The following is a 27,402-nucleotide window of genomic DNA, read 5'->3' as shown; positions in this document are numbered from 1 at the left end:
AACCTGCTCTCTTCATCCCAGACTAACCTGAGTGACTTCAAGGGTCAGGTGACTGAGCTACAAAGTCTCACCAAACTCCAGAGGCCTCCCTGTAACTGCCCAACTGACTTGCTACTCTGGACCTGCAACTGGACTTGCCTGAGCTCTGCTGGCCTCTTCTAGAATACGTTCCTGATCCCCAAGAGGTGACTTCCCATGTCCTGGATCATTTGCTGCCATCAGTTGAGTTCCTTCTGTGAGGAAAGGTGAAATCCTAATGTTTCGGGTTTTTTTTGACTGCGAATGGGCCCATTCGTGCCAAGACTCTGGCGCCCGCAACGACCACCAATGTGAAGCTTTAGTGAACCCAACTCTTTCCTCTACAGCGACCGCCAGCAGCGACCTGCAACATGAAATATGCACTCTGTGGTACAGCAATGAAAGCCAGCGAGGACCGACAACAGGAAGCTTCAGCATCGACTGTCCAGGACTCTCATCTAGCTCTTTGCACTACAGCAACAGCAGCCTGACCAGAAGTACCATCCACAACGCACTCCCTGCTCCTCGCGGCCTCCACCACCGTAAACTGAACTCCCTGCGCCAGCCTTTGAGAAGGTAACTTTTGCAGCAAGAATAAGCTGGTCAATGTACTCTGCCCCCGGTCCATCGCGGTCGGCCTGAATTTGTGACTTTCTCCTGGTCTAGCATGGCCAGCTAGCTTTTTTTGTTTTTAAACAATAGACTTACCTAAAACTTTGAAATTCAAGATCTTCGGCTCTACTGATTAGATTTTTGTAGTTCTGACCTTATTTCATTTATAAAAATGTACGCTACCTTTCTAAGTTGATTTGGGATTTTTCTTATGTTAAGTTTTCACTTTATTACGGTTTGTGTGCTGCATAAATACTTTACACTTTGCCTCTAAGGTAAGCGTGACTGCTTTTGTGCCCTGCTACCAGATGGTTAAGCACATGTTAGTCTACTTACTATTGTAATTCACCCTGACAAGGATTGTGGTTGTTGCTTAGATAAGGCTTGACCCCTCTTAACGAATAGCCCAGTTTCTTACACAGTACAATACACCTATGATTATGGTCATTCTGGACTCGACAAGGAACACTTGTACCCTGATTTCTTTGCTGTTGAGCTATGAACCCCTGAGGTTACCTCCGCAGATAGACAAGATAATGTCAGTTATTTCAACCAAATGTATCACGTTACACCTAACTTCTTGTGAAGCTAGTTCTGTATGCGTGAGTTGCCAACAGAGATTGACATATTCCCTGGTGTGCAAGATGATTGTCTACTGGAGTCGAATAGTCTATCAGATGGGCTTAGCTTGCCTCTTGACGTAGGTTACAATTTCCTGCACCCTTTTGAGGCATATATCCCATTGTACTGTTTCCTTAGTGGAAAGTGCCTTGAATGTTCGTACACTGAAAGTATATTTGGGGGTTATTTCTGCTTTCACCTTTTTTTCTTCACCCAGGTTCTTTTGTAATTTCTTGTTTAGTTATATATTAGGCCTGCAATCTTCATTAGTACAGGCAGAACTCTCTGAGCTGGTCACTGCCTCATTTAGCGCCTTTTATGGACTTGCAACATCATTTCCACAGCCTTTTGAGACTGTGCTCAATGTCTTTCAACGCTCCCTGGTACTTGTTATAAGATTTTGCTATAAAAAAATCAAGACATTGCCTGATGTCGCGCAAGAAGGGTCATAATAGGAATCTGCAGGAGCAACCATTTCCTGATCTCATAAAAGGAACACAAGTTGTACCAGTGATGCTAATGGTGCCAGATTAGTGCTGGATATCTGCAGTATCCTCATTTATCTCGATGCCAATCTCCAAAGAGTTAGAATTCTGTATGCATATGAGTGTATTGAATTATTTTTTTAAGTTGGCAATCTTTTTGTCAACGTTTAGTTTGCTAATGCTAAGCTGTGGTTTCATGAATGTATCATGATTTTTCATTATTTTTCTTTTAGCTATCCTGACCGAGATCAGCTACAATCAATTTACAGTGCATATTTGGAGCCTGTCATACACAAAAACTTGAAGAATCACCCAGCTTGGGGCCCTTTAACAAAAATACATCAGTTGGCAGGATCTATGGTCCAAGTATATGAACAGGTAAATTGAGTTGTTTATATGTAAAATATTATGCAGATTTGAATGAATAGTTCTTCATACTCTTGAAATCATTGCTATCAATGGGTTTATTATGTTATGTTTCAAAATCAAATCAAAATTAGCTTTATTCGATTTTGTTTCAAACCATAAAAGCATACAGTTTAAAAAATACAATCATAATTTAACAAACACATACATTTTAAAAAGCAACATAATCTCAATAGGTTAAATAGAATTAGCTAACCCAATAGTTATTATTGTCTGAATAATTTACACGGTATGCACCAGCCTAATATTGACAGTTATAATATGGCGTGAAAGGGCTAAGTTGAGGTAGGTTGCTATACTTAAAACTGCTTTGCGGAAAAAAGAATCGATTAAAGGAGAGGAAACTGCGCTCATTTGATGGGCAGGATCTATAACCCAACTTAGTGTTGTGATCGGTAGTTTGATTCCGGAAGGGGGTATATGATTCACTTGGATAAAAGTCATGTAGGTCCCAAGTTGTTATAGGACCATCACCTTCTTGGGGCTGCCAGGACTGGAGATAGGGGACAACTTGTCTGCTCCTAAATCTGATTAGAACCAGGTCGCCACAGATATCTTTCCGATGGGGACCCAACCATCCCACTCTCCTCACGCTGACTATCCTGCCATCAAGGTTGTGGGGTAAGGGTCTGTTTTTCGATAGCCAAAACTTGACTTTATTTAGCAGATCGGTGGTTCTCTCAGATTTTCCATGTTTCAGAGGAGGAACCCCCGAAAGAATGGACACAAATGGAGCGGCCTCTGGGGGAAGATTAATACGAGGAAACTTAATACATTTTAATCTAGGCTCGACATTGCGATCTGCGGCAGGTATGGATGGTGCTTTAGGGACATGTGGGCACACAGTGGTGGAGACTGTTACTTGTGTTGGGGGAACTGTGTTTTGCATAGTTTGTTTGGGCGAATTAAGAAGACCAGCATGGGGTGAACACTTAGATGTTACAGTGTGGGAAGATTGTGCCAGATTGAGTTTAACAATTTCCTCGATCCCCGTCAGTCTATCCCCCAAGGTGTTAATTTTTTGGATCAGGGGATGGATAATAGTTTTGATCAATTGGTCAATCATGGTCAGTAAAACCAGTTGGGAAGAGGATGCTGGATCATCTAGTTTTTTTCCCATCTCTGGAGTTAACAGAGCCGTGATAACAGGCAGGTTTATATCTGAAGACGCACTCTGCAGTTTTGATGTTTTGGTTTGGGACCCACTTTCTCCCACCCTGTCATGTTTCCTTTTACCAGATGTGACCTTAACGGGAGTTGTACTTTTTGCATTTACTTTTGTGGGTGTCGGTAGAGGTCCCTGTGTACTAACGCTGCGGGCTAGCGGGCTGATGTTGGTTACCGGATGGGGTGATGTGACAAGGGTACACCTGATATTACACATACTGTTTAAATCATCTAGCCAGGGGAGATTGAGCGCTGTACTAGAAGTTTTAGAAGGGGGTTCCATGCTAGTAGGGGTATGTTTAAGCTGAGCTGTATAAAAATAACAACTGTACTATGCGTTCATTCGAACCACATTGACGATAGCATGCCAGTCTTGTATCTTAGGGCATAAGTTCAACTAGAGGGATATTTTATGTAACTACTCCCTTAAAGGTATGGGTAACAGTATCTAGCCAGAAGTAATAGTCAGTGTAATGGACAACCAGTGGCTTTACCTCCTCTTTGAAGGCCATGGGGGGGTGGCCCGTCCCGGCCTCCTCTGGCCCCGGACGGCCACAGACGGCCCGCCCTCTGCCCGGGCGCCGCCGGCGCGCGTCCCGCGACGCGGGAGAAGCACCGCGTCTATATGCGCCTCCGGGCGCGGGAAAGTGGCGCTGGTGTGGGCGTCCCGTCTGTCCTCCCAGCAAGGGATGCTGGGAATTGTAGTTTTCCCCCTTCGCTCCCCCCTCTCTGCAACCGCGATGGCAACTGCCGCGGCGGGGGAGAGCGGTAGAATGCAGGCGCGGTGAGCGGAGTTACTGGCGTACTGGCTGGCAAGTGGAATAGTCCCCCGCTCCTCAGCAGGAGCACCGCTCTATATGCGCCTCCGGGCGCGGGAAAGTGGCGCTGGTGTGGGCGTCCCGTCTGTCCTCCCAGCAAGGGATGCTGGGAATTGTAGTTTTCCCCCTTCGCTCCCCCCTCTCTGCAACCGCGATGGCAACTGCGGCGGCGGGGGAGAGCGGTAGAATGTAGGCGCGGTGAGCGGAGTTACTGGCGTACTGGCTGGCAAGTGGAATAGTCCCCCCTGTTATGTTTCAACTTCAGTGCTGCTGATTTCAGGGTCGCTTCAGATGTTGTCTTGACTCACTGGGGTGATCCCCAAATTTATAAGCACTGGATGTAGCATTATGGGTGTACTCTTTGTGAATCAGCCCCAACACGTCCAACTCCCTATTATTAAAAGTGCCCAGAGTGCACAGTACTTTCTATTTGAACAAATTGTATATGAATGTTCTCGAAAAATTCCCATTTTATTAACTTTTAGGATGTTATGGGTTTAATTCTCGAAGGAAGAAAGTATATGTAAAAGAGTACTAAAGGAGTACTGCTTTGCTTAATGTAAAATGCCTGTGTGAATAGTCGACCATGATTCCATAATAAAAACTGCTAGTAAGTAGGCAGGATGATATTTGAAGGAATCTGTGTTCCAGGTATTTGAAAATACAGACCGGAGTATATGAAAGTGATAGAGGATTTTTTGGTTTGGATTTGCAACATTTGACCTGCTCTTTTTAGAGGATTAGATGAGGAATACGAGCATGAGGATGTTGAGGCAGATCATTTTATACTTATGGAGAATACTTATTCTGGAATATTGGTGTATCTACAGAACGCCAGTTTAGCTCACAGTTCACTGGAGCCTGAATTCAACCCAGCCAACCTAGGGAGGACGGCACATCAATGTGCTGGAGATGTGGACAATTCTCTTTGCATTGAAAACCTTCCTGTCCTCGATCAAGGGACGGCTGGTGCAAGTTATTTACCTTTGGTAATACTCTTTTTGGTGGCTACTGTGTCTAAACACAGATTCCTCCCCACCCTCCCACCTTTTCGTTCTCTGGTATGGTCTCTTCCATCAAAAAAGATCCCAATTTAGGAATCTTCACACTGGTTTGTTCAATTACCCGATGAGTTTGATGTGTGAGGGCATGGATGTGTTGCAGAGTTCCTACCAATTAAGTAGGACTGTGCATTTGGACAACACATGCGTCAATATATGGGCACTGAGTCCACTCATACAATCAGAATGTGTTGGCTCAGTTCCTGGCTAGCTCACAGTGCCCCATCTGAACCCCTAACCCTGACAGGGTACCAATGGTGTCTGCAACCTCAGAACATAACCACTTCAATTCACTTAGTAAATTGTGGAAACAGATGTAGCCTTTTGTTATTACCTTAGGCATGTCCAAAGTGAGACACAAGAAATACACAAATTAGCATTTCAAACATTTGTTGAAGAAATTGGATTCTTGTGTAAAATATGTGAGCTGCAATTATTAGAAGGAGGAAACAAAGCATTGTTACCAGCATTACAAGAATGACGAGGAATATGAACAATGCAACCATTATAGCAATTGCCGTGATTATATGAATTATACGAATATATGTGCAGGAAAGTGGGTTTCTGTTGCAGTAACCCTGTACTTTTTGCCAGATTTCTGATACTCTTTGACTGAGTGTGCCCTAGGTCCCTGCTAATCAGGTTCCCAGGGCCTGTATTCTTTCCCTAAACTGTACCTTGTTTTCACAATTGTCACACCTCTAGCTCACAAATAAGTCCCTTGTAAAATGTACCAGTGGTACCAAGGGCCTTGTGACCAGAGAGGGTCTCTAACTGCTGCAGAAAGTATTGTGCCACCCTCAGAGACCCCTCACCAAACACACACAAACTTCCATTGCAGACTGTGTGTTCTGGTGCAGACAAAACTTAAGAGTCGACATGGAACACATCTCTGTGTGCCATGCCCACCAACCACTGCCTATGGCATAGGTAAGTCACCCTTATAGCAGGCCTCCCAGCCCTAAGGCAGGGTGCACTGTACCAGAGGTGAGGGCGCAGCTGCATGAGCAATGTGTCTCTACAGTGTCTGTGCCATTCACAGATATTGTAAGTGCAGTGGAGCCATATCGGGTACAAGGGCTGGGGGTTTGTCATTATAAACTTCACAGCTCCACGATGGCTTTAATGAATGCGAAGGAGTTTGGTATCAAACTCCCCAGCATAACAAACCTAAACTGATGCCAGTGTTGGATATATTACAAAATGTGCTCAGATGGCATTTTAGAGATGCCCCCTGAAAAACAACCAACTGCCTTGTGTCCAGTTGACTGGTCTGCACCAGCCTGCCACACACGTACATGTTTCTAACCCCCTGAAGTGGGAGCCAATCTGCTCTCTTGAGTTAGGGACAAAGGCTGCTTGGGGTGGAGGTGCTTCACACCTTCCCCCAAGCAGTAACAGCATTCAGGGCGGTGAGCCTCAAAGGCTTCCTGTCTTTGATATGCCAGCCAGGGCCTATCCAGATAGTGGAGATGCTAGCCCCATGACCAGGCCCCACTTTAGGTGGCAAGGTCGGTGGGAAAATTTGTAGTCAGGAGAGGTGTGCCCCTCTCTGCCAGGACCACCCCTAGGGTGCCCTGGACCGAGTTGACCCCCTCCTTAGGAAATCCTCCATCTTGAATGGAAGGATTCGGCCAATCAGGTTAGGGAGATGCCCTCCCCCCAAAGGGAGGGGACATTCTAAGGATGTAGTCACCCTAAAGGCAGGTAGCAAATTGGCTACCATCTGCCAGTCCCTGTAACGCCCCTACATTCAGTATTTAGGAGCACCCGAACCTTGATCCTCAGATTCCTGCAACCTAAGAAGGCGGACAAAGAAGACACTGTGCAGCAAAGCAAGAAGACACCTACTGCCTTGACCACAGCCCTACCGGCCTGTCTCTTGCTTTGCAAGCCTGCGAAGAAGCCGATGCCTGTCCCGTGGCCAATGACTTCCAAGAACCCCATAAAGACTGCCACTCTTCAATAAAGACCAGATCTCCAGAGGACAGCGGCCCTGTTCAGCAAACTCCAACTCCAAGGACTCCGGATCAAGGCAGATACCGCAGCCCCGGCCCACTTTGCACCCAACGCCCACGACCCGAGTTGGAGTGGCTCACCTGTCCAGGGAAGTCTCCTTGGTGATCCTGACCTCTTCTGCATTGGTGGCTGACCTCTCCTGGACCCCATGAAGTCACCTGCAGCCTCTACACGAATGGTCCCCCTGACAGCAACCGGCTCCAACCAAGAAGATCCGACACCTGAAGGTACCCCTGCATCCTCGGCCCTCCGGACTTGGGGAGCTCAACCTCGACCTCCCCAGCCCTCAAACTTACCTGCCCAGCTGGTGGTCACCTTCAGCCAGCCTCCTGGTCCTAGCCTGTGAGACCAAGATTCCCCATTGAAACTAATTAGGTGCCAGATGCTGTGTTTTCACCCTGCACCGCCTCCCATGTGTCACTGGTGGTGCAGCTTTGGCTGATCTTAAACCCCAGGCCTGTGCCCTGAAACAGCGTATACTTACCTGAAAATCATGCCTCTTCGAGGTGCCCCAGTCTCCATTGCTTTACATTGAGCACAGTGACTTCTGCACCCGGCCGCCCCAGTGCCGCTGGTGGTGCATTAGCTACCTGAAACTGAATCTTGCCCAGTGTTGGCCAAAACCACCAAAGACTGGATTGTAAGTCAAGTCCTCCCATAGGATTGCATTGTGTCTTACCCTTTGCATACAACAGGGAGGGGGTAGCTACTGATCTAAAAGCCAGGTCTTGAGAAGTCTTCTGAAGGCCAGCAGGTCCTGGGTCTGACGTAGGTTGGTAGGGAGGGTGTTTCAGGTCTTGGCGGCGAGGTAGGAGAAGGATCTGCCCCCGGCGGTGGTTTTCCGGACACGTGGAACAGTGGCGAGGGCGAGGTTGGCAGAGCGGAGGGTGCGGGTGGGTGTGTGGAAGCTGAGTCGGTTGTTGAGCTATGATGGTCCAGCGTTGTGTAGGGCTTTGTGTGCGTGGATGAGGAGTTTGAAGGTGATCCTGCTGTGGATGGTGAGCCAATGCAGGTCTCTCAGGTGGGGTGTGATGTGGCTGCGTCGGGGGACATCGAGGATCAGTCGTGCCGAGGCTTTCTGGATGCGTTGCAGCCGTCTCAGGAGCTTGGTTGTTGTTCTATCTATTGCTATCGCAAACTAATACTGATTTAAATCCATTCTACAAAAGTATTCAATTAATTCAGTCTTTGAATGTGTGCTATCATTTCTTGCCTGAGTGTGTACAATAAATGCTTAACACTAGCTTCTGGTAAGCCTACCTTCTCGACCACACTACTACAACTAGAGCTTTTAGTATTATCTACTTAAGCCTCTGTAAGCCACTGGCGATCCACTGGGCTTTGTGCACCCTATACCTTACTCTGGTATAATATAACCAGAGCCAACTTCCTACAAACTATCATAATGATACTCCTACCTCAACTACCTATTCTAGAGAGAGCATAGGTTAAATGTGGTCTGCCATTGATCCACGTTCGGTCCATCACCTGTTGTGTTTGCATATTCCGCCCTAAGTGCGCTGGGGATGCCCAGACGTGGGTCCCAGGCACTCCACACCACTGGAGTCAAGCTAGCCGGGCTGATGAGAGGTGTTACCTCGAAACCGGTCCGGTCCTCGGATGCTTGATTCCGTTCCGGGAAGGACATGGCTTTTGTAGTTCGGACTGGACTGTTCCCATGGGGCACAGGGTCAGAGCTGATTTGCATATCGCCATTGTCTAACCCAGGGTGGTGTGGAGTGCAAAAAAACGATGGATTTGGGCCCAGATCTTTGGACTGGGGTGAGTGTGTGACATTGATCCACGTTCGGTCCATCACCTGTTGTGTTTGCATATTCCGCCCTAAGTGCGCTGGGGATGCCCAGACGTGGGTCCCAGGCACTCCACACCACTGGAGTCAAGCTAGCCGGGCTGATGAGAGGTGTTACCTCGAAACCGGTCCGGTTCTCGGATGCTTGATTCCGTTCCGGGAAGGACATGGCTTTTGTAGTTCGGACTGGACTGTTCCCATGGGGCACAGGGTCAGAGCTGATTTGCATATCGCCATTGTCTAACCCAGGGTGGTGTGGAGTGCAAAAAAACGATGGATTTGGGCCCAGATCTTTGGACTGGGGTGAGTGTGTGACATTGATCCACGTTCGGTCCATCACCTGTTGTGTTTGCATATTCCACCCTAAGTGCGCTGGGGATGCCCAGACGTGGGTCCCAGGCACTCCACACCACTGGAGTCAAGCTAGCCGGGCTGATGAGAGGTGTTACCTCGAAACCGGTCCGGTCCTCGGATGCTTGATTCCGTTCCGGGAAGGACATGGCTTTTGTAGTTCGGACTGGACTGTTCCCATGGGGCACAGGGTCAGAGCTGATTTGCATATCGCCATTGTCTATCCCAGGGTGGTGTGGAGTGCAAAAAAACGATGGATTTGGGCCCAGATCTTTGGACTGGGGTGAGTGTGTGACATTGATCCACGTTCGGTCCATCACCTGTTGTGTTTGCATATTCCGCCCTAAGTGCGCTGGGGATGCCCAGACGTGGGTCCCAGGCACTCCACACCCCTGGAGTCGGGAAGGACATGGCTTTTGTAGTTCGGACTGGACTGTTCCCATGGGGCACAGGGTCAGAGCTGGTTTGCATATCGCCATTGTCTAACCCAGGGTGGTGTGGAGTGCAAAAAAACGATGGATTTGGGCCCAGATCTTTGGACTGGGGTGAGTGTGTGACATTGATCCACGTTCGGTCCATCACCTGTTGTGTTTGCAGATCACTTTGAAAGCCTAACACCCTGTGTGTGAGGTATCTGTAAGCCGGTCTGGTGTAGGAAAGGCCTCTGTCCTTTTCAGGATAGTGATGAGAGTCAGCAAAGCTGTAAATAAATCATAGGCGAACGTCCAGGATAATCCATGGAAGTGTCCTCTACTGAACCAAAGTTCCGAAGCTGTTAATATACTGAAAACCGGTACCATTCGCACCCTGCCTGATTTCTGTTGCGCATGTTATTATTTGTTTTTCCGACTCAGAGCTGTCTGCTAATGGACAAACAGACTGTAAGGCAGCGTCCTCAGTGTACTTATACCCTTGAACAGAACGTACAGTGACCTGATGAAATGCTTATGAAGAAATGTGCGTTGCAAGCCAAACACTTTTGGAATCCTTTATCAGTACGTGTAAAAGCATGTCAACAGTCACTGTCTAAAAAGATGCCAATTTTAAACGTGTTGCTCAAACGGATGCTTGTGTGCACGGGCGGTATTGAACCCCACAACAGATGACTTCATGAAAGAAGGTGATCTCTGCACGAATGAGTGGCGCATTAAGTACTCTAGAGTGGAAAGGCATTGACACCGAGTCTCATGGCACAACCTTCCAGATCCAGTCTGGCACCTGTGGTAATTTACAAGTTGAGGAATCTGCAGTTAAATAGAGTGTCCACCTTGAAGAGCTTTACCTAAAGAACATAACTTGTTCTTAAGGAGGATGGAGGCACTTTTTTCTCCAGATTCTTAGGCTTGCGGATGATGATGAGGTTGACCACTTGCTCCCTCTTTGTTATATTAATGCTGACTTGTATATTAATTTTTTAAATGCCACTGGCATGGATACTTCACCGGAGACAAAACTGAATTTGCCCTCCTCATATTCCACCAGTTTTTACACAGACATCAGCAGATCATGACACCATTTTTTCACAGAACAGACTATGTTGCTCGCCAAGAGAGATGAATGCGTATTCAAGTTACTTCTTGGTCCCAATGAAGGATGTAGGTGGATTGAGCTTGTTCCTTCAAAAGGCGACATTCAAAATGATGACACTTGCTCAGGTGCATTTGGCTTTGGACCCCAATGACTGTAGGATGTCCCTTGACCACGAGGAGACATTGTTTCATGTACTGATGCTACAGGAAGTGTCTACACCTTGTTGGGGCGGAGGGGCCTGACCTTCAGCCTCTCGGTCTTTACTATGATCATATCAGAGGTCAAAGCCAATCTTCTGAAGTCGATTATCCAAAAATTCTGTACTTCAGCATCTGGCAGTTGAATGTGGGCTCACTTTAGCAAATTTCAAATATCCTCCAGACTACACTGCCTTTCCTATCGGCCTTAAGATTTCCCATCAACGCTCCCACCATGTGGTTCTGCAACAAGGAGGGTGTAATTGGGACTCAGTCACTTGAAGGGATTGATCAGTATCAAGGCAGGTGAACTCAGTTGGTGTATTCTTTCTGATCACTAGTGGGATCTTCACCCAGAAGTGCAACATGTTATCTTTCGGCAGTGGGGAACACCCTTGACAGACCTTTTTGACACCTGCAAAAACATTCAATGTTTGACATTCTACGCTGTAAAGATTCCCCCTTCTCAGTCTTTTGGAATGAGCTTCTGCCACTGATTCCATGGGTCCTGAAGAAAGTCAGACTGGATTGAGCATAGTTGATCCTGTTAGCCCAGACGGGGCTTGGACTCCCGAGTTGTTGACTTTTTGCCTCCAATTCCACTTTCTTGCCAGGAGTAATTTATTCGGGTTGCTTGGCTTGTGAGGAAAAGCAGGCAGACCCTTTACAGGCAAGACTCTTTGATGTTCTTCTAATTGTTTTGTTCTTTAGCTGCCAGTGCTTTGCTGTGGGCACAGTTAAAGTTACTTGTCTACCTTATTGGTCTTTTTTTGTTTTCCTGATCAGCCCTTGTTGTTCAAATCACCCACTGTGATGCGTTTTTAAATGGACTCTCACACATTTACCTCTGCTTTCTTGGTGATGCAATAGTGGAATCTTAATTTGGTCCTTATGATATCTGTGTGCTTCTTTCATGCCTCTTCTCAATTGTACCCTGTGTTTGTTGACTTTGAAGCCTCTGTTCATCATTGCTATCACTTCTTAGTGTTACATCAGTGGATTTAAGACATGGTCTGTTCAGCTTCCATATATTGCCTTTTTTCCTGATAAGTTAGTGCATAGGACCTTTGATTCCTTTCTTTCAAAACTGGTGTCTCCTATGATTCTCATGTTCTTCTCTGTACCACATCCCTCTAAGGAGGAGGAGAGATTACACTGATTGGTCCTGTGGTGGGCCTTTAGTTTCTACATTGTTACAGGTTTCTACATTGATTTTACTGCATTTGCCTGACAAAGAAAAGAAAGACGGTTCAGAAACAGACCTTATGGATTATCCTTTGCATAAAACCAGGTTATTACTTGGCCAAGGATACACTTTCTGAGGGCTTTAGGGCTCAATCCACCATGGTGACTAAAGCCTTGGAACAGGGTGTACTTGTTATGGACAACTGATAAGTGGCTGCTTGGGCTAATGTCCATGTGGTTACCAGGCTTACAACATTGATTCACAGGTCCTCAAAGGTGATCTTTTCCCTGCTCTGCCCGAAGGACTTGTAAAGTCCACTCTTCACACACTCCTTTTTGTAGTGGGCATTGCTTTGGTATTGATTCACGAGATAAAGAATCTGCAGTTAAAAGTTTCCATCAGAATATTAGAAACTTAGATTTGTTAGTGATCTTTCTGCTGAATACTCTAAGTGCAGATTCTTTCAGTTCCCCCGCTCCACATTCTGCCTGTGCGGTAGACTTTCAGAAATGAGTAAGGTCCCAAGTTAGATTCATACACTGCCAGTTCATTTAATTTGATCAGTCGTGCTCCTTGTCTCAGCGGAAATGATCAATGAATAATACTCTAGTGTGCAATGGATATAGGCACCATCTATTCACGCCGACATCTGTTTATTCATCGATCTTTCCCTCGCTCTGAAACGTGGCGCGTTACTGACAGATTGAGGTACACTGGCAGTGTGTTAATCTAACTTGGAACCTTATTATCTTCTGAAAGTCCAGTGCACAGAATGGGGAGAAGGACAGGCAGTAAGAACCTGTGGTTTGAGTATTCAGCGATTGCTTGTCGTCATATCCAGTGGTGAGACGGAGTCATGACAGGGCTGAAGGCACTACCAGCCAGCCAGCTTGAGCTGTTGTAAGAGCTTCTGGATCCAGTCTTTCCACTAGGGAGAGTCACAAGGTGAGGAATTACAAGATGAGAAATCCACAGTTAGATGCACCATCCACCCAAAAGAACTAATTATCAAAAGTTCTGAGCCAGTTCATATATGACTAACTGGTATGATAATAAAGAAAGATCTAGGAATCTGGTAAAAAAGAATATCTTATTCAAGATGTTGCCTCGAGAAAAATAAATATATCCTGACACCAGGGTTGACAGATATAATTAATTCAGTTAGGACTTTTTAAGAGCAGCAATATCAGTTCTATACTAAAATATCCATTCAAGGTGGTGCGATAATAAATAATGGAAGACACTGTGTGTCTGAATATGGAAGGACAAGCAGATTCGGTGTAAATTAACCCATCTCTGGAAGCACTGATAATAAATAATGAAAAACGAATTGGATCATGTGTATGACACAGAGAATTTTTTTAATCTACTGGAGAAAGGGTCTAATTTATGGCCAAGGATGTAAGCCAAGCGCAGACATCTGGACAAACAAGATGCAGCCATTTATGGCGTCCTCTTGTATGTTCTGACCTATTTCAACGTGTGTAAGTAAGGCGGTAGATATATCTTGAACTTTTACATTATTATGTGCAATTCCATTGTACAAAGTACACCAGTTGTTATGTGTGTTTTTATTTAGATTTAAAGCAACCTCATACTATGTATACCCTCTCGTTAGGTGAGTTTCCTATTTCAGAGAAGGAAATCCAATAAATACAGCAACTGTGTTTTTTGAATATACAAGGACAATTGATAAAAAGCCAAAATGAGGATTTTGTGCTACAAGCTCTTCCATTAAGTTAGTATGGACAGTGACACCTTGAGGAGCCTGTAATCAGTCCACTGCTGTAATAATATCATGGCTCATTCATTCAACTAGAGAGGGGGGGGACCTCTGGTGACCTCTCAGGCTTGTTTTAATACATTTACAAAACAATACTGCTTGGACTGTGATGCAATTTATATGGTTTGTAGATACTCTGATAGCTAACAGAGGCCCCTCCTTCCAAACTAATAAGCATTGGCAGGGAATTATTTGAAAGGCAATTAATCTGAGGCTAAGGTAATATCCATTAGACCGAAAATGGTACTTAACTGTTGTAACAGTGGCTCTGGTGAATTCTGTGTTTCACCTGAAGATTCTTTGTCTTGTTAGCCCAAGTTTTTCGCATGTTCTTGTTATAGCTGGAAACCAAGGAGCAGGGCTTTAGCAGCGCCATTTATATTTAAGGGTATTGTCTCGGGTTACTACTTCGTCGCCCTGGGTCATAGTGTCGCTCCCCCTCATTGTAAGAGTGAAATTTGTTCTTTGCAGAGTTGAATGTTTATATTAGCGATAACATTTAAGGCTTCAATGACACTTGAAATTATTACTAGGCGTAGTAAAGTTTACTTGGGGTTTTCTCCTTTTATAGGTGCGAGCAAAATTCACCGTGGACGACTACAGCCATTATCTCTTCACACCGTGTGTTCTAACCCAGTGGGTTCTTGGCCTGTTCAGATATGATCTCACCGGAGGTAAGTCATGTAGTGCTTTACACAGTCTTAAAGGAGGCCTAGTTCACAGTATGGCTTCAGTTTGCTATCTGAACGATTTCCTCCATGTTATTTAAAGGTTAGTTAAAGGCACGCATTGTTTTCTGCGCTATGAACAGTTTTTATTCCAATTAATTTGGAAACTAATCCACTGTGGAAAGGACAAACAGACGTATTTCATTTGGTGCTACTGAGTAACTTTAAGATGGGAAATGATACACAATTAAAGGCTTGCTGGGTAACTAATGTGTATTTAATAGATGCTTTGAGTAGATGGTTAGTACAGTGCACACAGGGAGGTTAGAGTATCTGTATGGACTACGGTTTTCATATGTTAACTATATTAGGCTCTTGTAATCTGATACTGTTTTATTGTAATCTTGTATTTTGAGGTGCTAGCACCTGCCAATCCTTTCTCTATAAAATCTCGTGTTTGAAATAATGCAGTGTACTCAATCTTTTCCCCCTAATATTTGTCTTAGTCTTTTTTTAGTTTTCTGCATTACGTGACAATGCTTAATTGTGGTGATTGGCTCACTGTACAAATATTACTCTTTCTTCCGTTTGCCTCAAAGTGCCGCTGTGAACCTGTGAGGCTCTGCTGTAGCACAGTCTGAAGCAGGTGCTCAAACTCCACTAATCTCTCAACAGGATTGTCAATATCCTCTGTCATTCTGTTCTCTAATATTTGCTCCAGTCTTCCTCGCAGCCCTGCAGACTCTTCTGTACTTGTCCCGTGGGGCGCCCACTTTGGGCCCGACTGTGCCGTTTCCCCAGAAGATGATCATGAGCTTTGGCTGACTAGCTGGGAGACAGGAAACCCCTGTAGTACATTTGGATACTTAGAAAATCGCCCGCAAAGTGCACACTTACAAAGGCTACAAGGAGGAGTTATTTATATTTTGGTTGGTTTTCATTCACAAAAAGCGAGTTTACACAATTTTTTACAATATTTATATTTTAAAAAACTGTAAATGAATAGGAGAACCAGATTGCCATACACAGTACAGAATGGTGTTTTAATGGTAAAACATTAGCAGTTCAATTAACTGTATCTGTGTTAAGGTGTGAAAAAATGTAACTGATGTTTCTAGGGTCTATTGACCCTTTGTATTGGTTAGATAGATGGACACCTGCAATGGGATAGGTGCCTTTACTCGCTCCTTCTTGAAGGGGCAGTATACTTGAATGTGTGAGGCCCCAGAAGCTACGCCTCATGTTCCCACTCTGGAATGGAAGTCAAATATCCTCAGCGGGGCAAGGTTCAGGCTTTGTCTAAAGAGCCCCCCACATCATCGGATAGCCAATGGATAGTGGAGCCATTGCCTTTTCGGCAGGAAACCTTGGAGCAGGAAAATTCGATTTTCACACCCAGAGAAAGTCCTTCCCTGGCTAGATTTTTCGCCGGACCGTTTCTCCATGAGGACCCATTGAATCAGATTTTCTGCTGCGAGAAAGAATGTAGCAGGAGTAACCTGGATCTGTGGCTGTGGCGATGCATCTGCGTTGAATCAGCTTGGTAGGTTAGTTCCAGTCCTTCGGTGATTATCAGAGCAAAAAGTTGCCAAACAGTTTTCATTCCCAGGTTTCAGGAAACTTGAGAACGAGTACACTTTGACACCGGCCAAGGGTCCAGCATCTTTTGGGACAGCACTTGGGGGTCTGGTCTCACTCCAGCAAAGGTCCAACAACAGGGTTCTGGGCAGGTCCAGTTGGAACTGGCCATGTAAGAATGCAGGGAAAAGACCCCTTGGAGCTTGTTGTGTCCCTGTAGCCCAAAAAGGGGGTCAGCCTTATGGCCCTTGGAGTCCACGTCTTTGTCCGTACAAGAGGGAGAGCAGGTCCAGTCTTCTCAGGTCACCAACAGCAGTTGTAGGCTTCTTCTGTTCTTTCACAGGTCCAGAAGTGATCTGAGGAGCGTACTGGGGATGCTACTTTTATGCACAGTGCCAACCTGTGGGTGCAGGAATCTCCTAACCGTTTCCTAACCCATGGGGCAAAATATCCCTGGGGTGACCCTACCCACTTTTGCAGCACTTCCTCTGTGTTTTATCGTAAAAAATTCCACAGTGCCCTTCTCTACCTGAATCCAACATGGCAGAACGTTTCTTCGCTTGGTCAGAAATCCCTGTGCCCACCCAAAGGTGTGACTGTGATAATGGCCAAAACCTCCCTTGTGGTGTTTCTAAATCAGAACTGGGATAGCATTCACCCCAACTGGGTTTGGAGCCAAGATGACTAATTAGACAAGGTGAAGAAGGTTCAGGTGTGAGCTACATCTGCCAGTGCCAGGGTATGTACTGTTTGAAGCTCAGGAAGGGGCTTACAAAACCCCCAGGAAATCCTGCTTGAGGAAGAAAAACACCTCTCCGCACTCAAGACGTTTGTCCACTGAAAGTTAGCAATACACATAACACACCAGGAGAACCATTATAAATTAGGTGATCAGAAACACTGGCAGAAAGGCATATTTTGGTTTAGGCTGAGAAATGACAACTTTCGAAAAGTGTAATTTTTAAAATAGTAATATAAAATCTGACTTTACCATTTGTTTGGATTTCAAATTACTATTCAAATGAGTCCACGAAACAAATTTGTAGCTACTCCCAAACTGAAGTTAAGTATTATAAATTGTTATAATGTAACCCAGCATTTTCCTATCGGAGGGCCTGCCTTTGCCTCAGTGAAAAAAAATCCGTTGAACGTTTTTTGCTTTCAGGACACGTAAAATGTAAAATATACATCTACTATCTTTTGAATACAATGCAACCTGACCTATTGGCATTTAGGGCCCACCTTACTGGTGACTTATAAGAATTAAAAATAAAGGTTTATGCTCGGAAAAATGTTTATTTAGCTAGGCTGAAATGGCAGTTTAAAACTGCACACAGTCTGCAGGGGTAGGCCTGAAGACATGTTTTACATTGCTGTTGTAGTCCACTTGTAGCATTTTACATACAGTCCCTAGGTACATGTAGGACCATATACTAGGGACATGTAAGCAAATTAAATGTTATAATTGGGTGTATGCCATGTTACATAATGAGGAGCACAAGCACTTTACCATCTTGTTGGCATGGGTAAAGTGCACGAGTACTAGGGCCAGCTAAAATTTGTGTTCAGCATAGGAAGACAAAAATCTGAGGGAATGCCACACAAAAGTTGGTCCTCTCCCACATGTATTCTGCCAGCTCTTGGCATTTTTACTCTGTCATCAGACTGTCACTCTGACAGCACTCAATCCTCAGGCTGTGTGCTGGAAGAGTCTGCTTGTAAATCTTCCCTTGCTAGGTTGGTGTAACAGGACAAACCACTAGCTTCATACACCCTCTCCTTTATTAAAGAGCATTCAGTCACTAATTGTCTCTCTCATCAGAAACTCACTGGGGACTACAGATAATGTCTTGCTTCACCCATGCTACCTCGGTTCCAAAACGTACAGATAACTTTAACCCCTTTATTTTCTGCTGGCTGTCGTCTCCATGAAAGGCATTTGTGACAATGATATCTGTCTACAAACACATTTTCCCATTTGAAAGAAAGTGGATTAGTATTTGAGGTGGGCAGTTGCTCAACTCAAGGAGTAATGACATAAAATTTGCAGGGTGCACCCCAAAGTCACAACATTAACCTGAGCTCAACACTCTGGTAGGTATCTATGACAAAAAGCAGACCGCTCTTATTTAGGGCAATGTGTAAAGAGCATCACCTAAATAGTAATAAAGTCAGAATGCAGACAACAAAAATCCTAAGCCAAATTTTAAAAAAGTACATTTAACTTAACAAAATTACACCAAAATAACAACATTCTAATAAGGGGAACCGTGGATATGAGTTATTAACTTTTTAATTGACAATAGCTCCAAAAAGTGTTAAGGGCCAATGACAGTGTATGGTTCCAGTAAACCAGTACCACAGTACAGTTTAAGGCAGACAACAATGGACCCAAAGTCAGATACACCAAGTGGGATGGCCAAGTCAAGGATTTTACCTTCTGACTTAGTCTGCAAAGTGAAAGTCCAAATCTGTATGCGGGGCAAGACACTTCGCTTTTTCTTAGAATCCTTTGGTTTTGGTGGGAAAAGTGACATTTTTCACCCAGAAAAGTCATTGAGGTGGCCAGATACTTGCGGTGCCTTCACCTGGTCTTGATTCCACTTTGGGACTTAGGGGCTGATTTAGAGTTTGGTGGACTGGGGTCATGAGAGGGTACTCCGTTTCCATGTTGTCATCAGTCATCCTCCAGGCATTAGGACGCCATGTTCAAGCACATAAGTGGTGTAGCATACTATTAAAAATGTGGGTCTCTAGTTGGCAGAGGTAGGTACCTTTGACCAAATAGGGACCCTTGCTTCTAGTCAGGGTAAGGGGGTACACTCCTGGATAACAACTGCTCACCCCCTTGGTAGCTTCGCACGAGCAGACAGGCTTATCTCAGAGGCAATGTGTTAAGCATTTGTGAACACAACAAGTAATACAGTGAAAACACTGCAAATGGACACCACACCAGTTTAGAAAAATAAGTAATCTTTACTAGACTTAACACAAGGCCACAAACGACAAAAATCCACAGTACTGTACTCAAATTACACTTAAAGATGGTAGAAGTAACTTAGTTCAAGTTGATGATAAATGCAACACGTTTCTCACAACAGTACCTTGGATGCGTAACGTAAAACAAACAAAAGGTCCACAGGGAGGGTGATGCGTTCTTTCCTTGCTTCGGGAGAGGCTATGCGTCACGCCTCAATGCTTGCGCAGAATAGGGGATGCGTATGTTCCTTACCGGAGAGGAGGTCACGTGGTTCTCGTTCTGCGTTCCGGTTGCGATGCGGCACAATGGCGTCTCGATGCAATGCGACAATCCAGTGCGATGCAATCAGATGGAGCCCTTGATACGATGCAACGACGTGAAGACGATGCGACCATGCCCGACGGCCATGCGGCAAACCCTATTACTTTGGAGCCGCGACAAGCCCTGCGACACGCTTCTCCGAAGATGCAACAGCGACTCTTGCTGTGACGACTCACCTCTCTGGTGATGCGATGGCAAACAGCTGCGACAAAGACACGTTTCTCTGGTGATACGGCGGCGGCCTCTGCGGCGGCGACACGCTTCTCCGGCAATGCGACGGCAGCAGCTGCAACTGTGACACGCTTTTTCTCGTTGAGTCACGCTTCTAGCGGTACACAGGCTTCTGCAGGCAGAATTCCCAGCAAGGAAATTCAGAGGGGAGCTGGTGGTGAAGTCTTGTAGCCCTCAGACTTCAGCAGGAGGCAAGCACAAGTTCAAGCCCTTGGAGAAATATTCAGCAATATGATGAAAGTTCCTTAAAAGTTCCTTCTCCTTGGCAATGAAGACACCACTGCAGGTCAACCAAGCAAACAACACACTGGCGGAGGGGCAGTCCAAACTCCTGCAGCTACCTTGTTTCTTCTTGTTGGCAAAGGTTTGTCTTGTTGATCTGATAGAGACTACTAGCCGCGGATTCCTTCACGTATAGTTATCCCCAGGCATGAGACTGGATCCAGAAACTTTTTTGCCACAGCATCCCTGCGCGCCAGGGGCGGGGCGACATCACGCGACTCCGCCCAGGCGTCTTCCGCGCACATGACATCAGCAAAGTCACATAAGACCCGCCCCGGCGCGCCTATGTCGGTTTTTCCTTTTCCGCGCGCAACGCGGATCTGGTTCTTGCAACGGGCCGCTTTCTGGCCCTTTTTTCTCCATTTCTTTGGTCGAACAGTATGCGAATGCCTTTAGGCTTCAAAACTTGTACATTTTGTAGGAGTCTTATGTCGGCGACGAACCCGCACCTCATTTGTATGTGGTGTCTGGGGGAGGATAACAGCACCACTGACTGCGAGGCCTGTCAACAGTTGAAGCCGAAGACACAGCGGGAGCGCCACATGACACTTCTCTCGGCGCGTCTCTCCAGGTCGACGTCCTCCTCTCGGTCTGCTTCGGCGGACGGCTTCAGGTTCGGCCGTGGTTGTCGTCCTCGCCCTTCTCTGATGTTGCATGAGCGTCGCTCCCCGGTGGGTAAGTGTTGCAGTTGTCCCCGGGGGCTAGGTTCCGGCCTGCCGGGGGCGTGGACTCTCCGCGGGTGATGCGGCCCCGCGTGTCATCCTATCCACCATTTCCCAGTGTTGGGTCGTCGAGAGTCCAAATGGAGACATACGTGGCGGCCTTGCAGGCCTCGCTGGCGTCTCCTCCTCCTTCCCCTCCTGGGGCGTCGGCGGACCCCTTGCCTTGCGCAGGGCCCTCCGTGGTGCCACCGCCGGCGGCTCCGGCCCGGTGCCGACTGGTTCGGATCCAGACTTGGAGGATGTGGTGCTGTTGGGGTGCAGCTCCTCTGGGTCACCTCCTTCAGGCCACGGCGTCTCTGCCTCACTGCAAACTCCAGCGGGAGTCCCTGTGGTGTTGCGGGAGGTCGCCGGGGCTCGGATCGCATCCCCTCACCCCTCTCGTCCTATGGCTAGGTAGTTTTGTCTAAGGCCGAGGTGACGCCTCTACGGCGCCTGCAGCAGCTGGACTGTGCGGAGCCACAGGGGTCGGTGGACCGTCCCGCTCCAGGTCGAGGCCGGGTGAGGACCCCTCGCCCCTCTCCGGGCCCTTCTCGTCCCTCCACACAGGCGTCTGCCTCGTCTGAGGGAGAGTCTGCGGTTGAATCTTCCCTGGCACCGCCACATGGGTTGCTGAGCGATCTCCTCCTCATTCTGGGGCCTCAACTGGTGGAGGGCTTCATGTCGCTCCCCAGGCCCGTCTCGTTCCCCCACACACGTGACTGCCTCTGCGAGAATCGGGGCAGGAGTCGGGTCGGCACAATTCCGGCGCCGCCCCGGAGCCGGTTCAACTCTGACTCCACTCCGGTCTCCACTCCGGTCTCCGGTGTGGGGTGACCTGGAGGAGCCTTGTCCGGTGATGCCGGACGGTGCCGATGTCCTGCCTCAGGCAGCGACACCACGGCTCCACGCAGGGGTTGTACCGCGGATTCGTCTTTGGACGTTCCTTCTTCTCCGGAAGCAGGCTGTATATTGGTGTTGTCCTCCCAGGAGACTGGTCGCCATGTGGTGTCTTTTTCACCGGCGTTGAAGGCCTGTTCCCCGCCCTTCCTAAGGCATAGGTGTTTGTCGGAATAGAGGCAGGTCCCTCGTTCTGCGGCTCCTTCTGACTTCCAGGTCTGGCCCTTCCCTGTCCCGCTTGGCCTCGGGGAAGGCCGCCTTAGTTTGCAGCCGTCGCCCGCGGAGGAGTTGCTTTCCCCTCCGCGGGGCCCTAGGGAGGCGGGTGCGGCCTTCGCTCACGCGGTGTCCACGGCTGTGGGTGACCCGGTGGCTCACTTTCCGGCTGACCATCTACTGGAGGTCCTCCTCCACCAGGGCTCTGGTGGGAGGGAGATCTTTCTCCCTTTTGAGGGTTCGCTCCTCTCTTCTCTGGAGGGAGCTTGGAGGAGTCCTGCCTCAGGGGACCCGGTGCCTCGGCACCTTGTGCACCGACTTCTTCCAGCGCCGCGTGACCCAGCGTGCCTCTCCTTTCACCCCTCTGCCTCCATTCCTCTTTTGCAGGCTGCTTTTCCCTTCCTGCCGCCACTGTTGACTCTGCTGTCCCGAGAGGCCCGCTGGCTGGACTCTTGGGGGCGCCACATATTTGACTCGACCAACGCTGCCCTGCGGGCTCTGAACAACTTGTTTGTGCTGGCTCGGGCCTCCTCCTGTTTGTGGGACTGAGTCTCTGGGATCCGCAGCGTCCCAGGAGGGTGGTCTAGTGGACTTCAGGCATCATGCGTTGGATGACCGGGAGCTGGCGGCGTTTATTCTCTGCTCCGCCCTGGACATCTCAGAGGTGTTGGCCCAGGCCTTGGCTTCCTCAGTCGCTCTCCATTGCCATGCTTGGCTTCGGGATGGCGTATTCCCTGAGAATATTCAGGAGCGACTCATTGATCTTCCGTTTGATGGCAGCCTGTTGTTCCATGCCCCGGCCGCTCTGTCATCCAGAGGCTCTTGGCAGGGCTCCGTCCTCCTCCTCCTCCGCCTTATCCTCCTCCTCCTCCTCAGTGATTTCTGAGTCGGGTTGATTCTGGGCTTTCTTAAGCCGGTTGTTCTGGCTGTGGAGTGTTTTTCTGGCCATTTGTGTCCATTTGGGACTTTGGCATTGTTGGCTGCTGGACGGCCCTTTGTTGATTGTGTATATGTGTTAGAATTGTTGCACAGACTTGGCCCTGAGATTAAGCCTTCTGCTTGCTTGGGCTGCTTGTCAAGCCTTTTGCGGGGGTGTTTTTTTCCCTGAGGCTCTTTTGTTTGTTCCTCTGCTACGGAAGTTCTTCCACAGAGCGTTCCCATGTTTGGGGCTTATCGTACCCTGGGTCGTATGGCTTGCGCTTTGCTGGAGGGTTCCGGTGCCTGTTCTCCATGGCATTTGTGTAGTTTGCTTTTGCTCCTTGAGGTCGTGTGCGCTGCCACTCTAACTGTTGTGCCCGGGCATTTCCTCCTTCCCCTGCTCATGTCCTGAGGTCTGGGACTCTCTTGTGTTCTCACTTGCCAGGAGCCGCCTACTCGGCCTTCCTGGGGCCTCGGGCTGTTCTCCTTCTTCTTCTGCTTGCTTCTGGCGACTTGACTGCCTGCGCTGTTCTGGCTGGCAGGCTGCTCTCCATCTGGAGTGGGTTCGCCTTCATTGCCCTAGTTTCCTTTGGCCCTCTAGGTGTCTTCTTCTACTTTTCCTGTTTTGGTCTTGGGTGGATGTTACGTTGCCTTGTGGGGGAGTGGGATGCTTCGGCCTCTTCCCCATTGCCTACTCTGCTGTGAGTGTACAAGCCTCTTTAGCCTTCTTTTCCCTACTACATCCCCTTGGGGTCGGTAGGGTTCTGCTTGCGGTGGTTCCCCTTGCCTGGCAGGGACGAGGTTCTTCCTGGTCCACAGATCTGGTCCCCTGGGGGGCCCTCTGTTCTGTATTGGCTGGTGGGGCCCTTTCGCAGACCCTCCTTCCCAGGGGGTACTGCTAGGGTATCTATTCTACATGAAGGAATCTGGGTCTAGAAGTCTCTATTAGATGTAACACGTACTTCCTGAAGTGATCTAAAGTCCTGGGGCCTGGGCCCTAGTATTTATACTGCAAAATCCTTTGTCCTCTGAAGGCAGAGGATCCTGTACCTAGTCCACACCAGTTCTGTGCAATCCTGGAGCACTTTGTTTACAGGACTTCTTTTTTCCTTTGTCATGGTGGGCCTAGGTCTTCAGACACACCATAGGAGGTGAAGCCAGCATTGTGGAAGGCAGACACAGCCCTATTCAGGCACATGTGCTACTCCTCCCACCACTCTACATGCAGATAGGTTTATTCAGCCCTGTGCTGACTCACCCTGTCTCCTGGAGCCTCCCCAGCCCCTGTCACTCACAAAACAGACATGCAATACACAAGCTAGCAGAGGCAGGCTGGATGGTTAGGTAAGAAAACACCTACTTTCTAGAAGTGGTATTTTCAAACACAGAATGTTAAAACCAACTTTACTAAAAGATGCATTTTATCATGCTGAGTTCAAGCATACTAAACTCGAATTTCTACCATGTCCCCTGGGTCAGTTAGGATTATAAAATGTTATAATCAAACTGCCCATTCTGGCCTATTGGGACAGGTAGCCTTGCAGTAGTGAAAAACAAAATAGGCTGTAATTCACCATCAGGTCATGCCACACACATCAGGGCATGACCTAACTTTAGGCATGACCTAACTTTAGGCACCCTTCCCTTGGGCCTACCTTAGGGGTGTCTGATATGTAGAAAAGAGAAGGTTTATGGACTGGTAAGTGGGTGCACTTATCAAGTCAACAAGGCAGTACTAGACTGCACACAGGCTCTGCAGTGGCAGGCCTGAGACACACTTTACAAGCTGCTTCTGTGGTAGGCAAAATCAGTGCTGTAAGTCCACCAGCAGCATTTGACATACAGGCCCTGGGCACACATGGTGCATCGTACTTGACAGGTAAATCAAATAAGCCAATCATGGAGTCTCTAATCAATACATTAATTTACCATAGGGAGAACTTGCAGTGTGGCACTGAATAGCAGTGGCACAGTGCCCAAAGCATCTAAACCAGCAAAACATATCAAAAACAGAGGAGACAATCAGTGAAAAATGAAAGGGAGACTCACACCAATGGTACCAGGTCTAACACATACCTACAACATTCGCAGCCGGGGTGTGGACCGAGGGCTGCAATTTGTGCCTCTGAAAGTAGATGTATATCTTACATTGATATAAAAAAAATTGCTTACTCTAAGAGAACTAGCTATGAGCCCCCCAAATAATGGTAATCTGTGTTCAGAATGATGGAGCTAGGACAAACTACTTTAGGCTTCCTCATCTGTTTTCCCGACATTTTAAAGATAGTGACACGCCACTGAGACTCATTCATTAACAGGTAATTAAAGGTAAGTAATTACTTGTGATGCCTTTTACACTCCCTCTTTGAAATAACCAGTTTCCTTCTCTCATCTCTGAACTTGTGGTCATTCAGCCTTTCTGTATAAATTATTTTGTAAAGACCCTGAGACTTGACACTATTCCATCTTTCTATTGTTGCTTTTATGTAATGAGTGTTGCCATTGTTTCTGTTTGCTTTTCTTATGTTTTCCTAAATCTAAATCTAAGAGGTAGGTTTGGCACATGATCTGGTGACAGGTTATCCCTGCTTACCAGGGGAACAAACAACCAATCCATAAGTGAAATACAATTATCATTTGTGTTTTAAATTAATTGGTTTTGTTATTGTTTTTATTCATGTAATGTATGTCTTTATTTAAATATGTGCTAGGTTTGTCTGATACGTTTTTCTGTAATAAATATGTGCTATGTTTGTCTGATACGTTTTTCTGTAATTATAATTGTTTGTAAGTGTAACCTTTATTTGATTTTTTTCCTCCTCTCCATCCCTCCTTTTGGGGACTTTCGATTATGGTACGTAATAAATACATTATTTTGCCATTAAAAAACAAAATTAAAGTCTTCATTTTTGGAACAAATCGAGTGATTATGTGACTCTTTTATTTTCAGGATCGTCAATGAACTCACTAGATTATGTTCTGGAAGTTGTTGCATATGAAGCACGTCGTTTGTTTCGCGACAGAATTGTGGGCACCAAGGAGGTCAACGTGTTTGATAACATTTTGATGTCTGTGTTGCAAGGCGACTGGGGTTCGGATGTTCTGGATAATATAACAGGTCAGTATTCTGAAAGTGCTGTATACTAAATCCTTGATGAAACAATTTAATAAATGATTGTCATTGAGTTAATATTGGTTGGTAGCACACTGCAGTCATCAGAAGACCTTTGCCTCCATAGTTTTATGAATGTATGTAAATGTAAATGTATTTGAGCTTATATAGCGCACAGCTACCCACAAAGGGTTTCCCGGCGCTTGCTTAGGGAACCCGTCCTGGTATTCCCCTGTGAGATAACCCCGGCAGGGCATCCACAAGTTGAAAGCCAGGCATCATGTATACATTTGGCGTTGACGTGTCCCTTTATTGCTAGAGTACAGGTATAACTCCTAGTTTCTTTGAGAGGAGCTGCAGTCCAGATGCTAAGAACCTTCTAAGCTCAAGACCTGGATTCTAAACACGGTTTAGTATTTGAGAAAACAAGGTCTGTGGATGGAGGCTAATCTCTTCATTGCTACATGTCTTAAATTTGTATTAGTCTTATAGGCAGATTTAGACTTTGGTGGGCAGGGGTCTCCGAGAGGGTACTCCATTGCAATGTTGTCATCAGTCATCTCCCAGGGGATTGGTGTCGTTACAACGCAGGCTATTACACCGCCTGCTGTTACAACGCGGTTTTTACATCGCATACCATTACAACGCATAGTGCTTTTAAGCGCTGGATAGTGAATTATTTAATTTACTATTCCAACTCCAGTCCCCGTGGATAGTAGGGAAGGTGTTGGATAGTAAATTAAATATATTCCCTATCCTAGAGCGCCCCCCAGCGCAATGCGTTGTAATGGTTTGCGTTGTAATGGTTGCGTTGTAATGGTAGTGCGTTGTAATAAATGCGTTGTAAGTGATGTTTCCCCTCCCAGGCATTTAGACGCCATGTTCCAGCACATGAGTAATCTTGATACCCGCACAAATTTCAGCTGAAGCGTGGACCGAGGGCTGCTATTCGAGCCTCTGAAAGTAGATGTTTATCACATTGATATACAAAATTGGTTAACCTGAGAGAAATACCTATGAGCCCCCTTAAAAATGTAACTCCGTGTTCAGAAGGATGGAGTCCGGGCAAATTACTTTAGGCTCCCACATCTGTGTTCCAGGAATTTTGAAGATAGTGACACAACACTGCAGCATGACATTCCTTGACAAAGAATTAAAGGTAGGTAATTACAGGTGGTGCCTTTTTAACTCTCTCTTTCAAATAACAGTTTTTTCTACTTTCTTTTCTGAACTTTAAGTCACTCAGCTCTCTGTGTAATTATAGGTAATGGAAAAATCCACTGTTAGACTTTCTCATACAGCAGTCTCATGTTTCTGTTTCCCTCCTCCTAGCAAATCATGATTACTGTAATGTAGTTTATTGCAGCCAAACACAAAATATTCTGTGGCAATTGCTGCATTGCTCTTTGTACTCATT

General features: G+C 46.7%; 1 protein-coding gene across 3 annotated transcripts in view; it reads left to right on the top strand.

Annotated features, from left to right (window-relative positions):
* Positions 1–27,402, top strand: part of DYNC2H1 (dynein cytoplasmic 2 heavy chain 1) — a 1,560,829-nt gene that overhangs the window by 660,895 nt on the left and 872,532 nt on the right. For 2 of the 3 annotated variants that reach the window (XM_086935264.1, XM_086935263.1), the window contains exons 45-47: positions 1,970–2,114; positions 14,656–14,758; positions 25,824–25,991. In XM_086935264.1, coding sequence (XP_086791390.1) covers positions 1,970–2,114; positions 14,656–14,758; positions 25,824–25,991 — 416 coding nt within the window. The remainder of the gene's footprint in view (positions 1–1,969; positions 2,115–14,655; positions 14,759–25,823; positions 25,992–27,402) is intronic. The other variant, XM_086935265.1, reaches the window with a different exon arrangement.

The sequence above is a fragment of the Lissotriton vulgaris genome, chromosome 8, assembly GCF_964263255.1.
Source record: "Lissotriton vulgaris chromosome 8, aLisVul1.2, whole genome shotgun sequence".
Taxonomy (NCBI): Eukaryota; Metazoa; Chordata; class Amphibia; order Caudata; family Salamandridae; genus Lissotriton; species Lissotriton vulgaris.
The sequence above is the reverse complement of the archived record's forward strand: the minus strand, read 5'-3'. Positions and strand labels throughout refer to the sequence as shown.